We start from the raw sequence: 14,361 nt of genomic DNA, 5'->3' as shown, positions 1-14,361 counted from the left end.
GGAATGGAGGAGGTTTGCCGGATGGTGACAGATGCACAATAAGGGGGTTACATGGGGTGACTGGGGCAGAAGTGTGTATTAAGTACAGGCAAATTAGGGGAGGGGCATGTGGATACGCCATTGTATTTTTAGTACAAACATTGAAATTCCTGGGTGAGATGTGCTGCCCAAGGCAGGAGAGGGTGAAGATAGAGAAAACATTAGGCCTGTTTCCATCAGCCAAATATCCCGCCATTTGAACTATCCCAATCGCAAAGTATCTAGTTAATTTCAGTCTTCATCAGACCGAAGTTGCAATTAGTGGGATATTTGGTCAAGATAATCATCCCAAGATATCTTGGGCTAGTTTGCAAAATATCCCGCTATTTGTCCGATGCGTCTTCACCAGCCCGAAGACTCGCACTTTGCGCGAATGCTGAGCAAAATAACTCGAGCTCGAGTTTCGAGGTTCAAGTATATAGCTGATGAAGACACTATTTGTAACTTCAGAATTATTTCCTAAATCAGAAATTGCAGGCTATTTGGCAATCTCGAGCTGATGAAGACAGGCCTATTGATGACTTCTGCTATGACCGCTCATCTAATGCACATTATCAGCGGAAGATTGTAGGAGGTACGGTTGTTTTGGTTTGATGGACCATAAAACCTTTGATATTGGAGCTCCACTAAGAGCGGAAGTTATGCCAATGTATATGTAACCTTTGACCCCTAACACAGCTGTCGTAATGGTGATTTCACACTTCACAGTCAAGGGGAGAATCCTCTAAGAGTGCTTTACCCCTTTGCCTACCAGAAACCTATGGGAATGAGAGAATTCAGGAGTGAATGGGTTGAAACAACATAAGAAACTAGGACGGTGTTGAAAGAATAGTCTCATGAACCCATACCACAAGTGCTTGGAATGTCAAGCACGGTGATGTTGAATGATGCTGAGAGGAATCTAAGAGACATGATCCAGAGACAATTGCTCTGCTCTTTTCCCCCTACAGTATTAAAAAACTGAAAAATACCACAAAGCACAGATGACCTACTCTATTAAACCAATTTGAAGTCTAAAATATTACACTAACGTAATTGCAACCTTTAATGAAATAAGGCTGAGCCTCATATCAACAGAGCACCGTTGAGAGGCAAAAAGGAATTTTTCCTTTTGATCCAATTTATCTGTTATATTTTGAGATGTCATGTGTTAATGCTGTAAGATATTTATTTTCCTGTATGTCTACCTGTGTTTTATATAATGTACATGTATTTGAAATGTTGTAGATTCTAATGTCTGTACTACCGGTAAACATGCACTTCTTTTTCTGGGCCCCGTCTCACAAAGATTTGATATCAATCGCAACTTATTTGTGATTGATATCAATTGCAACTATGTACATAAGAGATAGGAGACTGCAAACTTGTGATTGATTGGAGGACTTGCGATTGATTTGGATCGATCGCAACTCTTTGTAAGACGGGGCCCTGGTGTGTATTTTCATGGCTGTCAGTTTTTACTAGCAAACCATCATTAAGTTACTTGAATTGCTCTGTGAAAGAATTTTAAAAATCTTGCATTTAATGTTAAAGAATAGAAGACATCAGAATTTGGTACTGTGTTTTTAGACTAATCTATAGCAACATTTTCTGATAATTTATAGCCAGAGTCATTAATTGTAATGGGATTCATGTTGTTTGTTCTAATGTCTTGAGATAACAATGTTCCGGTCCCTTTGATATTTCACCAAATTGATGCACTCCTTCACTATTAATGGTCTCATGAATGATGTTGCTAACCTGCTATTATGTTGTTAATGTTGAGATCTTATGCGAAGATGAATGTAAACATAACATAAATCTTCTAAAATATTTTTTACTTTGCTTTTAAAACAGTATTCCCTGCTGGCATCCTTCAAGCTCCGTTTTATGACAAAGATTATCCAAAGTAAGTAAACGCTCTTATCTATCTTCAATTTTATGATGCTTGAGAGAGCATTAGTCTACTGACATACCTACCAACCCTTATGAATAATCTGGAATCCGAGTTTTAATTTTTTTTTGTTCTAAAGCAAAACTAAGCTTGTTTCATCATGTGCCGCGATTTGATAGTTCACGTACTGCGTGCATTGAATGGCTGCATGATCGAGCAGCAAATTTGTATTCGCTTTTTTTTGTACAGATTTACCTCCTATTGCCAGATACACTGCCTCTGTATGTGTGAACGCCTATTAAGGCTACGGATTTCTTATTTTCAAAGGCATACCGTGCTAGAAATTCCTAAATCTTATTTTCAAATGTTGGCAGGTATATGCACTGATGTCTCACAATACTTTTGGATGAAGATCCCATTCTTTCAGCTTGCCGAAATGAAGAATTAGACAAGCAGACGTTGATTCCGAGACATTTTCCTTTGACCTCATTTTGCCACACAAATAATCTACCTGTGCCACATGGTATTGATCATGGGATACATATACATACATGTATATCTCTATATATATTCATACTTCATACTAATGCACAGACATGTACTGCACAAGATAAGTCTCCAAAGAAGAAGACATGCATATTATTCTACTTCAGTGCTGTGGTACAGCTAGTGTGCATGTACAGTTCATGTATATTGAAAAATGCCAGTTTTCCTAGAAGAACTACAAGTATGTATGACTATTATAGACTGAATCAAAGTAAATGAGCTTGAAATAATAATAATAATAATAACAACATTTATAATGCACACATATCCACCCCAAGGGATGCTCAAGGCGCCTAAACAAATTCGGAAATTATTACCCATTATTGCCATTGGTTGCTCTAGCATTCCAAGGAATTTATTCCTGCCAGGTACTCATTTTCATCACCTGGGTTGAGTGTGGCAAATGCAGATCAATATCTTGCCAAAGGACATTAGTACCGCGGCGGGACTCGAACGGTGGACCTTGTGATCGACAGTCAGGTGACGTCCGGTGACAGTCCGGGGATAAGTTGTAAAGCAAGGTATATACGTCTATACCAATGTCAGAATACCATATACAGAAAATAATGTTATGCGCCATTTTCTCCTTTTCGGTAGATCTTTGAACTTTGGTGGAATGGGTGTGGTCATGGGTCATGAAATCACCCACGCTTTCGACGATGCGGGAAGAGAATACGATAAGAACGGCAACCTTTACCAGTGGTGGAACAACGATACCATTCAGAGGTTTAACAGACAAACAGAATGCATGGTGGATCAGTACTCTGAATATGACATATTAGGAAACAAGGTGGGTGTGAAGTTCATTAGAATGACAAGCAGTAGTGAGCTTAATCCTAATGAGGCCGGGGTATTTGAGATCTGTCTAGTACCAGGCGGGGGCCATTATGCCCTCCCCCCTAAGATCTTTGACGTGAAACGGCCGATCGGCGTTAAAAATGTGTATAAAATACTATGGTACATGTTTTGTAAATTCAATTTTTTGAAAAATTCACTAATTTGCATATTTATGGTAATTTATGCAAAAAAGGTCATACAATTCACATTTTTACCCATAAATAATATATTCTTTATATCTAAGCATTCTTTTTCACGACAAATTCGTTAGACCATTTGGAATAATAATACAGCAACAAAATTTGGAAGAGCCAGGTTATCCCTTATGTTATCTCTTGTTTTGATATCTGTTCAATCTATCTGTTCAATACCAATATATTAATGTTACTTTTAAAGGACATTTCTACATGCATTTCTATGAAGCTCTTAACATATTTTTGTTCATTATACCCATTCTTTGTATACCAATAAATATTATGTGTACTGCTAAGTGCTATATCTATATAGTTTATTATTCCAAATACATTTTTTGGTTTTGTTGTATCAGCGGTCTGATCTGTATTCTGAAAAAGCACCTTTAAAAAAGTCAATCTTATTATTATTATTATTATTATTCAACTTTTCTATGTTCTCACAGGTTAATGGGAGGAGGACGTTAGGAGAAAATATAGCAGACAATGGTGGATTAAAGTCAGCATATCATGTAAGAACCTTCTTGTACTCACATTTTTTCATTATAAGAACTATATAGAGCTTATTCTAGAACAGTCAAGGAGTTGATACTCATTCAAAGATAAAATGACAAGCTGACGTCTTTTTAAATTGCTACACCTATTTCCCCACCAACTATTATTTGGAAAGCGGTGATGCTGATGAATTCGGGCAACTGCATTTTCTAACGATTAAACATCTAGTTGTATGTATAAATAAGTAAATGTACATGTAAGTTGCAAGGTAATGATTTTAACAGTGATCTATCTTAAATACAGTGAAACCTGAATATAAAGGCCCGTATTCTGAAGCCATGTCTAAGTCGCGTCTAACTAAACAACTGTTTAAGTCCTGTCTAAGTTGTGTTTAACTACGAAGTCGTTCTTAACTTTAGTCACGACTACTGCGCATGCCCAGTGGGCGTTAATTCTGATATTCCCGCTGACGAAAGACCCAATGCGCATGCGTGCGCGCACCGGATGAATAATGTGATCGTGACGTCATGACTAGACTACGTGTACTGTATACGTACTATACTGCACTGGCGCACAGTACAAACACACTAATAATATCACTTGTATCACTAGATTTCTAAAGAGAGGTATATAATTCTAAATAAAGTATTACCCAAGGTAGCCTCATGAGTATTAATACTGTCCTACCCAATGGCTGTGCAATCACATTTATTATTTGTTTTATTGATGTATTTGTTTGGCAGGCATATTTAGAGTGGATAAGAGAACATGGAGAAGAACAACTGCTTCCTGCACTTGGATTAAACCATAAACAGCTCTTCTTCCTTGGATTTGCACAGGTAAGGCAGGGGCGCAACCAGGATTAATAAAGGGGGTGGAAGGGGATGGGGGGGGGGGGGCTCAACTGCTTCCTGCCCTTGGATTAAACCATATACAGCTCTTCTTCCTTGGATTTGCACAGGTAAGGCAGGGGCACATCAAGGATTAATAAAGGGGGTGGAAGGGGGAGGGGATTACGAGGCGTGATGACTCAGTGGTAGAGCAGCGGTCTCTTACCGGGAGAAAACCATAAACAGCTCTTCTTCCTTGGATTTGCACAGGTAAGGCAGGGGCACATCAAGGATTAATAAAGGGGGTGGAAGGGGGAGGGGATTACGAGGCGTGATGGCTCAGTGGTAGAGCAGTGGTCTCTTACCGGGAGAATACCATAAACAGCTCTTCTTTCTTGGATTTGCACAGGTAAGGCAGGGGCGCAACCAGGATTAATAAAGACTTAAAGACATCAATCCTCTGCATGCTTTCTTAACAGTCAGGTTAAACAAACAAAACAACCAACTTATTGGAAAGCTTATATTGTATGATTTAGTGACAATTGCTATAAGGAGCAAATATCACTGGGGTAAATGTTTCATCATATCTGTCTGTAGACTATAGTTCTAGGAAAAGGTTTTTATACTTTTTTAATTTGCAGCTTAAACAACGAAATTGTAATAATGACACTAAACTTTTTTTATAGACAAATTATAGTTCGTGGACAATGAAAACATAATTTTGATATTGGAAATTAAATATTGTGAAAAAAATATTTGTAAACTGTATGTATTCAAACAAATATAAAACTCATTTTGATTGAAAACTGCTCATCAAAACATTTTTAAAAATAGATAGTATATCATAAGCCACTATGATTCATTTTCTGGATGTTATTCTTGGTTCAGGTTTGGTGCTCAACCTCAACTCCACAAGCAGCAAGGTTACAGCTCCTCACAGATGAGCACACACCACCAAGATACAGGTAAGTGTTGGAACTACCATTTTGGAAATGAGGTTTCTCCTAAGACACAATAGACCATTTTCGTAATGTAATCAAATCTAATGCATAAATCTTTGTTAAGTGCAAAGTTGATAAATTATTTCATTCACCTGTTTCAAATAAATGTATCTCAGTAGTCAGAATTCAAATTGCATACATTAGTTGTTGCATTGTAGGACAAACATGATGGCTTGAAATTGAAATACAATAATTCAAAACAGGTGAATGGAATAATCTTATAACATGGCACTTAACAAAGATTTATGCATTAAATTTGATTACATTACGAAAATGTCCTATTCAATATTGATACAGTGAGATATGTGTATAACTGCTGAAGGATAGAAAGAGAAACAGTCTGTATACTAAGGCAGGTGGATTCTGTGCCCTTACTGTAGTCAGTAAAACCCACCATTGATATAAGTGCTGAACAATTTGTTTGGACTAGGATTTTCTTTCTTCCTGAAACAGATGGCAATTATCATCATTGGACTGCTAAAGTCTAGAATGAATCAAAGGTTATATACTGCCCTCTAGTGATGAGTTGTTTTTCTTTCTTTTTTTCTTTCTGGTATAGCACAATTGGTTAGAAGACATGTGTTGATTCTGATACTGTGTATTATTTGTATTTTTTGATGAAGTACATGTAAGTATGTATCAGCAACTGACTTCATTACTATAGAAAAACACATCCAGAAATGATACAAAAGTGGAAATTTTGCAACAACATTAATGTTGTTACTTAGGTTTATTGTATTATACTATATTTATTTTGGCTTTGTAATTATTTTAATCTTTTGAATTTTCCTTTTTCTTAGGGCAGATTCCATTAGATTTTTTCTTCTTGATTTAATGGTGTTGGAATTATGGTTTTAAATTACATGTTTATTTATGTATGCATATAGTTATTATAAGCCAAAGTGAGTTGGGCAAATTTAGTGTCAAAATCTGCCCTACATTTGAAACCCCCCCAAAATGTAATAAAAGTGGAAAATCAAACCTAAGGTATGGCAATTGAATAAGAGAGAGAGAGAGAGAGAGAGAGAGAGAGAGAGAGAGGGAGGGGAAAAATAATAAATTTTTGGCAAGATTATAGGCCCTTTGAGACCCCTCCCTGCAAATTACACATACACACCCAGCTCAAGTTCATAGGGTTAATTTGCAATTGGCAACTTGTCAGGAAAAAAGGCGAATGATTTGTTTTACATTCTATTTCTTGCTGTAAATTGCTTTGCTAAACTTGGTTTATGGATGTCATTAAAAGGAAAGTTTGATCACCACTTGCTGCTTCTCCTGAAAATCCCCCCCCCCTCAGATTCTTGCTTTACTAAGTGGATAACCTTATGATCATCGTCACAGTCAAGTAAATTATATGGGTCACCTAAAGTACAGAGTTTATTCTTCTCTAGGGAATATGTGTACCAGTTAATTGCACTGTTGGAGGTATACTTACCGAGGTCCCAAGCACACGCCCCTCTTCTCCTTTTCTCTCTCACTCACTCAGTTTATCTTTTTCTTCTTGTTTCTTTTTCTCTCTCTTGATATTTATTCTATATCTCTTCCTATCATCATCTCTCTCCCTACTTTCCTCTCCCCTCCCCCTCCCCAATCTCTCTTCCCTCTATCTATTTACATGTCTTCCATGTGCCTGTTCCTTCAATCTCTCTCCTCGTCCTCCTCTTCCCCCTCCTCCCCCTCCTCTTCCCCTCTTCCTCTTTCTCCTATTTTCTGTTTCCTTAAATGCCCTGAGGTATATATATCTTCCTTCTCAAGCCCCCTTCTTCCCCCCCCCCCCTCCTCCCCTCTCTCTCTCTCTCTCTTTTTTCTCTCTCTCTCTCTCTCTCTCTCTTTACCTTAACACTATTTTTTCCTATAATGAAACTTCCAATCTGTGTGTTAAAAGAAAAAGTAGGCCTATATCTGATTCCTCTCATCATCATGTAATACCCACATTTGTTTTGAAAGCATTTAGGGGAGCATTTTTGTAATATGATTGATGTTTCGTTCTTCATGTGACCTTTTAGTGACACATCGCGTGTATGGGATACGTAGATATTCCATAATAATCTAAACGCAGTTCAAATATGGAGGGCTGATGTTTTCATTAAGCGTTACATTTCAGTTTCGAAAAACAGATAAAATGTGATGTATGAAATCCTTCTCTTTTTTTATGTACTCAATGGTTTCCTTCGTGAGTTATGTTTGAATGTTATAACCTACGTGTATTGCAGTGTCTCAGTTTACACATATCTTTACTATAAATCAGTCATGCTTGAAAGATGATGCCGCTTTGCTACATATATTTATAAATAGAAGTTTTCTTGATAGGCCCTAGTTACAAAGAATGTTAAACGGTGTACGTTATTTTGTAAAGGCAGTTGAAGCCAGCCAAATTCTAACATTTCACATGTTTTATGTATCTTATAGTTTGTAGATTGAAATAGCCTACCGGTATTCCGTTTTCTTGAAATTCAAAGTATTTGAAAATTGAAATTCAAAACAGGTTTGAAGATCACACTAATATGATTGTTTCCATCATCATGCACCATCACAAAAGAAGAATTGTGATTGAAAACTTCTCCGACAAAATCAGTGCTTCCTATCCCCTTTTATTTTCACACATTCTCCATATCTGCATCTATATCTGCATTTGTCTTTGCTGCATCTTATGTGAGCGTGCCATAAGACTGCATAAAACCCATTTATGATTTACTATGATTTTGTTCATCAGTGAACTCCCTAATTCTATTTCTCATTGTCGATTTCTGTGTTTCCCTCTTCGTCTCCAGGGTGATCGGGACGTTATCAAATTCAGAAGAGTTTGCAGAGCAGTTCAAATGCCCCGTTGGGTCACCGATGAACCCCAAAGACAAGTGCGAGGTCTGGTGAGGTCATCCATCACAGAGGTCAAAGTTCAGAGGTGAAGACAGCAGGTGCACCGTACATAAACCTGTAGATAAATGTACACATGTTCAATCACAGTATGTATGGTCCTAGCACTGTACACTTGTATGTATATTATCCTGTATTTTTCTGCAAGATCTTTGACCCCCACCACCCACCCCAAAAAACAAAAACAAACAATCTTTCTTCCAATCATCATCGAGAAAGAAGAAAAAAAGTGAATCTAGATGTTATCCTGGTGCTTAACGTTTATTGACATCTTTTAGTTTGCAAGGTACCCAGCGGTGCTGAAAAGAATATAGGAAAGAATTTTTTTAAATTTGTTTTTGACTTCGCTTATATTATACGTTATCATGCCAAATTGCACAAAATAAACTGTATCTGGAAATTTAAGTAAGATTTAAGAAAGTTTTTACTTTTTTTATTTTCTAATACCAATAATCCATGAAATATCTGTATTATTACTTTCCTCAAACTGTCAGCTTTACTTTCCTTGCATAAGTATGCTGTATTAATTCATGTAAATATAAAAACCCACTTGTACTCTAAGCTTATACTGTAACATGAAAATGATAATTCATGGTAGTTTATGAAGTAAAAAGAAATATAAAATCAGGATACTTGTTATTTAGTACTCATATTCTGTATATCACATGCTGTAATGAATGAAAGGTTATATACCTCTGCTTTGAAGCCCCTGCAATGTGCCAACATGAGAAAGACAAGATTTAAGATGTTAATAAAGATCATGTGACATTCCTCCTTTACCGTACTTCATATTTGCAACAATGCCCTATTTTTGTTTTTGTAATTGTTGATTGATTCAGCAGTTCATTGATGAATCGTAAACTATAAACTGTAATCTACTGCTACATTGACTCCCCATCTCTCTCTCTCTCTCTCCCTACCTCTCTCTCTCTCTCTCTCTCTCTTTTTTCTTTATCCCACTCTCCCACTGTCCCAATCTCTTTTCCCAAATCCATTACCTCAGTAAATTCTATAGACTCAAAACAGCTTGATTACTGGTATTTCAAATTTCCAATCTGTGTTCCCCATGTATGTTAGCCAGTAGCGCTATATTTTGTGCTCTATCACATTAAGTTTTGAAATTCTCCAACAGACTATGTTCATGATCACTTTCATCTCATTAGGTGCACTAGACAACCAAATTAGACCAATCTTCCTCTTTTTGTATAAACTGTATATACACACTACTTGTAAATAACATGCACAAATTGTGAATTACCAATCAACTCCTTCAAATTAACTAAAAACGTTGACATTCATAAGTGTGAAGACATCATCAATTGAAATTCACATGAACTTGTGGTACGTGTAAGATGAATACTGTGACTGTTATATATTTAGTTTAAAAGTGAAAAATCTCTTTCTTAAGATTCATATCTGTATGCTTGAATCTGAATGTTTCCTTGGTTATGTCAATCATTAGTACTCGATCCCTTCATTTTGGTTTTAAATTCCTTGTTGAAATAGAAATATTACTTGGATGCTGTACTTGATGTTTCATCTTGAGAATTCTTGTTTCCAATGAAAACTGAATTTTATGTTTACTTGAAAACACCAGCAAGGTTGTTTTGCCATCTCGACACCCTTGAATAATTATAAACATGTTGTCCAATCATCCCATGAGTGTATATGAATGTCAGTTTGTGTGAGTTTGTTTATATTTCCGGGTATATGTTTTCTGATCTAAGAAACATACTAACTTACCAGTGCAGAGTAATTTTATTCCATTTTTTAATCAAATGGTTGTTACATTCCTGGAACTACAGATCTCCTTAAATTTCAAAGGAAAATGATCCAAACTATTCATTCACTCATTAAAATAAAACAAAAGAGCGCTTGTCATTCCAATTTTCTTTGAATGATGGAGTGAAGTTCCATATCCAGAGCTCAAAATGTTCTTTGGATTGCAGAGCTTGAAAAAAATATTCCTGAAATACATCAAGGCTGAATAAGAGACCAAGTTAATCTGCTGAAAGCCCAAAAGATGTTTTATATGAATTAACGCCTTTTTAGCTTTCAGCAAATGATAAACTAGCTTCAACAGTAGATCTACAGAAAAGGATTGACATCTTATCACTTTTTTTATGTTTTTAAAATAGTAGCCTATATTATCGTTATGTTCACCCTGTACCTTAAAGAAATCTGACACATTATAATCCAGTTTAGTTTTAAATGAGTGACACGGTATTGTCTTTTTTAACTGAACTTGAGCGAAAGATAACTTGCAATAGGAAAACTCTTTTGCTGTTTGGAAGTTTGTTGACACAAAGTTGGTGAGACGGTATGTGGAAATTATACAGTTAAACATTTGTGAAAATTGTAAATTTTGTACAGAGTTGTGTAAAATTTTTATCATATGATCATTTTTGTTTCCAGTGTAGGATTTTTTTAGTATGTTGTAGTAGAGTAAATGTTGAACATGATGAGAATTGCCACATGGGTATTCTGTACATAGAACATATGGGCATGTTATTTGAAGTCAATTCTCTGAACAAGATACCTTTATTATCTGTTGAGTGCCAGAAGGGAATAAAAACCTTTTGACAATAGAGCTAACTTTCTTCTGGCGCTCTGCTGATTGTATCTTGTATCTATGGAAATGCTGTCATATGTGCATGTGAAGTGAAGATGAAAAAATATCAAATATATATTATATATCTCAAAGAATATATCATCATATGGAAAATGTTCCTATTAGTGTTGTTACACATATTAACGTATAACCCGGTTTACTATCTTTTTATGTGTGATATATAGTATGTAAGCATGGATTTATTTTGCTATGAAATTCAATATATTGTTACGTAAGTTGTCACAGCTGAATATCTCTTGTAATATAAAAAACTGACAAAGATAGAAAATGTTGTTACATGTACCTCTCAAATGTGATAGATTTTTATTTGTAATCTTGAACGGTATTCGAGTAGGAGCTCACTTGTTGGCATGGTGACTTAGCTTAAAGATGTTCAAAAAAATGCCAATGTTCTATTTTTGGTCAATGTTTCTGATGCAGACATTTTTTCTTCTCCAAATTAATATTTGATATAGCAAACATTTTCTGAAAGGCAGGGAGAATATATCAAGTGTTTGAAAAGTGTTTGTGTTTTTTTTTTTTACTTAATCATTCATTTTGAAGGAAAAGAGGTTGAGAAAGCAAAATTTGAGAATGATATGATTTTTTAAAAAAAATGATTAGGTGAACAGCTCAGAAAGCAGTGTAGGAAACAGAAGTATTAGCTGAAAATAGTATTACTTGTATCTTGTATGATGTTTCTACAGCAGTGGTATGCATGGTTTCACTATTGCCTTCAGAGTACCGTACTTTATATTTTGCGCCTTTGCCCTCTCTTTCCTTCAATCCTTCTTTCCTTTTAACATTTTTATTGGGATGTACCCCTTATCGATCTGCTGTCATACATGTCGTATTATGAATGTTTTGGGCTTCAGTATTTTACCATGTTTTACCCACTGCTCCTTAAAATTCCAATCAATTAATATGCAAAAGTTAAGTACCGGTAAGATATGTACAAATGAAAGAAACAGTACTGACTATTTTGATAGGTAATGGTGAAAAGCGAATACTATTTTAAATTGTTTAAAAAAGTACCTTAATTGGTCAGTTTGCTTGGTGTGATTTTAATGACATTTGCAAGACTCATTTCTTCTTTACATACATGTACTAACTAATCCAGCAGTCCTTTCTTATAAAACTCTTTTTTTTTTGTTGGTGTAAATTAAAGGTATTAAATGACTTGCAACTCCAATAAATCAAAGCAGGTCGGAGAATGCGTCACTTGATGAGTTTCAAACTCTTTCCAATATCTGCTCCAATTCTGCGTTTATTCGTTAATTGTTTATCACTGCAGCAGTCGACATCCAGATTTAGACTCCATTTGCAAATGTCATAGGGACTATTCTTATCTCCATGACATGTGCATAGACTGGAGACCCAGCTTTACCCGTCTCTTTTTGCATTAAATATTAAAACGCGAGTGACACAGCTTCACAAAGCCCACCAATCGTAAAAGGTCAGAAACGGATAACAGTCCTAAGTGTAAATCCTATCAACTCGATCTAAAACACTGGAGGCTGACTTACCATTTCACATTTCCAAATCGCTCCCGAGCTCCGTCATGCCTCTCGAATTACCCCCACTCAATGACGGGAGGGTGTCAATAAATATCTTTGGAATGAATTTGACGTAGTATCTATCTCTCTGTGGATAGTTTTTCTTTTAGTAAACATGAGCTGTAGACTAGCTATACCGTGGAGGATTGTAGCGGTAACGGAGAAATCCGCTGGGATTGAAACTCCTTGATGTACGTAAACGCTTTTGCGATTCACACTGTCTCTGAAAATTGTTAGTTTGGACTGGTTAAAACTACGTCATCTTCCTGGTTCGAACTCTTAAACGCAAAAGTAAATACTAAAATAGCTCAAGCAAGATGTACTTTTAACCAAATCGCAAACGTAATGACAAAAGAGTTGTTTTTAAGAAACGTAAATATCACACTCCTCGCTAAAAACAAGAAAGAAGTCGTATTATCATGTTATGTTGTTTGGCGAAGTACAGAAGTTGACCTTCCGAAGAGCATAACTTGTTTTTTGTTGTTTTGATATTGGTATACGTATGTCACTGTATGAATGTGAATTAAACAGTTAACTTGTTTATTGTAATTGGGGAATCATATCATGTGTTGAAATGTCAAACATGTGAAAATCCGAAGTTTGTGAAAAAATACATCATGCGTGCCAATACGATACCATCTTAAAAACAGTCACTTAAAATACCGCCTGAGTACTAAAGTAGAGGATGAAACAAGCTAGTTCAATCCTTTTCGAGAAATTATTTTTTCATTTTACTTCAATTAAAAGATAATACTTACATGTATATTTCTCCAGGAGATATGTACGGAGAAGTATGACTATATAAACGATGAACTTCAATCAATTAAAGTATGATTCATTCAAAATATGTGTTCCTGTTGCTTGCTATATTCGAATGAACATGTTCTTTTTATTTGTAAAAGCTTTTATATTTCTCACTCTCTCCTTTGGGCCAGAAATACTTGGATCTTTAAAGATTCGTTACTAGCAAGTACTAGCAATTTTTAGCATCTTAATTGTCCATATTTTACGTGACTCAGCTTAACTTTTAAAACTGTTTATATAAAAGAATTGAAGGTGGTCTGATATATTGATTGTGGTTTAAATATCTCAATATTCCTACTATCCATCCAACCGAACGTAGTACTATATCATGGCGTATGGGCGTAAGTGACATCAGTAGATTTTTTTGTACTTTTTGTGACATTCCTACTTATTGTGTCAGCTTTTATCATGTTACTCAGTTTGAATGCAGTTGTTTCTTATTGTAATGGACTGTCTATCTGTTTTAATAAATTATTGATGTGCAAAAAAAAGAGGAAAAGATCTCGTTTGATATGTGTGATATGTGTGATATGTGAATCTCAATTTCGTTATTTTAACTCGGTTTTTTCACGTCACAGAGTTTTTTCAAGCATTTATTATTCCTTAAGTTTTTACAACTCTGTTCTGTTCTTCATTTTGCACAATTTTTATTCTTGTTATTTCTTCATCTTCTCCTACTCCTCCTTCTTCCTTATCTCCTTTTT

The 14,361-nt window shown here is 35.6% G+C and overlaps 1 protein-coding gene across 1 annotated transcript in view; it reads left to right on the top strand.

Moving 5' to 3' along the window:
* The window catches only part of LOC594281 (endothelin-converting enzyme homolog), a 56,889-nt gene extending 42,740 nt beyond the window's left edge, over positions 1–14,149 (top strand). The window contains exons 13-18 of the mRNA XM_011677128.2: positions 1,876–1,927; positions 3,056–3,248; positions 3,933–3,998; positions 4,725–4,820; positions 5,700–5,776; positions 8,584–14,149. Coding sequence (XP_011675430.2) covers positions 1,876–1,927; positions 3,056–3,248; positions 3,933–3,998; positions 4,725–4,820; positions 5,700–5,776; positions 8,584–8,683 — 584 coding nt within the window. The 3' untranslated portion in view covers positions 8,684–14,149. The remainder of the gene's footprint in view (positions 1–1,875; positions 1,928–3,055; positions 3,249–3,932; positions 3,999–4,724; positions 4,821–5,699; positions 5,777–8,583) is intronic.
* Positions 14,150–14,361: the final 212 nt, after the last annotated feature.

Source organism: Strongylocentrotus purpuratus, unplaced genomic scaffold (assembly GCF_000002235.5).
Source record: "Strongylocentrotus purpuratus isolate Spur 01 unplaced genomic scaffold, Spur_5.0 spur5_scaffold_16, whole genome shotgun sequence".
NCBI lineage: Eukaryota > Metazoa > Echinodermata > Echinoidea > Camarodonta > Strongylocentrotidae > Strongylocentrotus > Strongylocentrotus purpuratus.
Note: the sequence above shows the minus strand (reverse complement) of the source record. Positions and strands in the feature narration are given on the sequence as shown.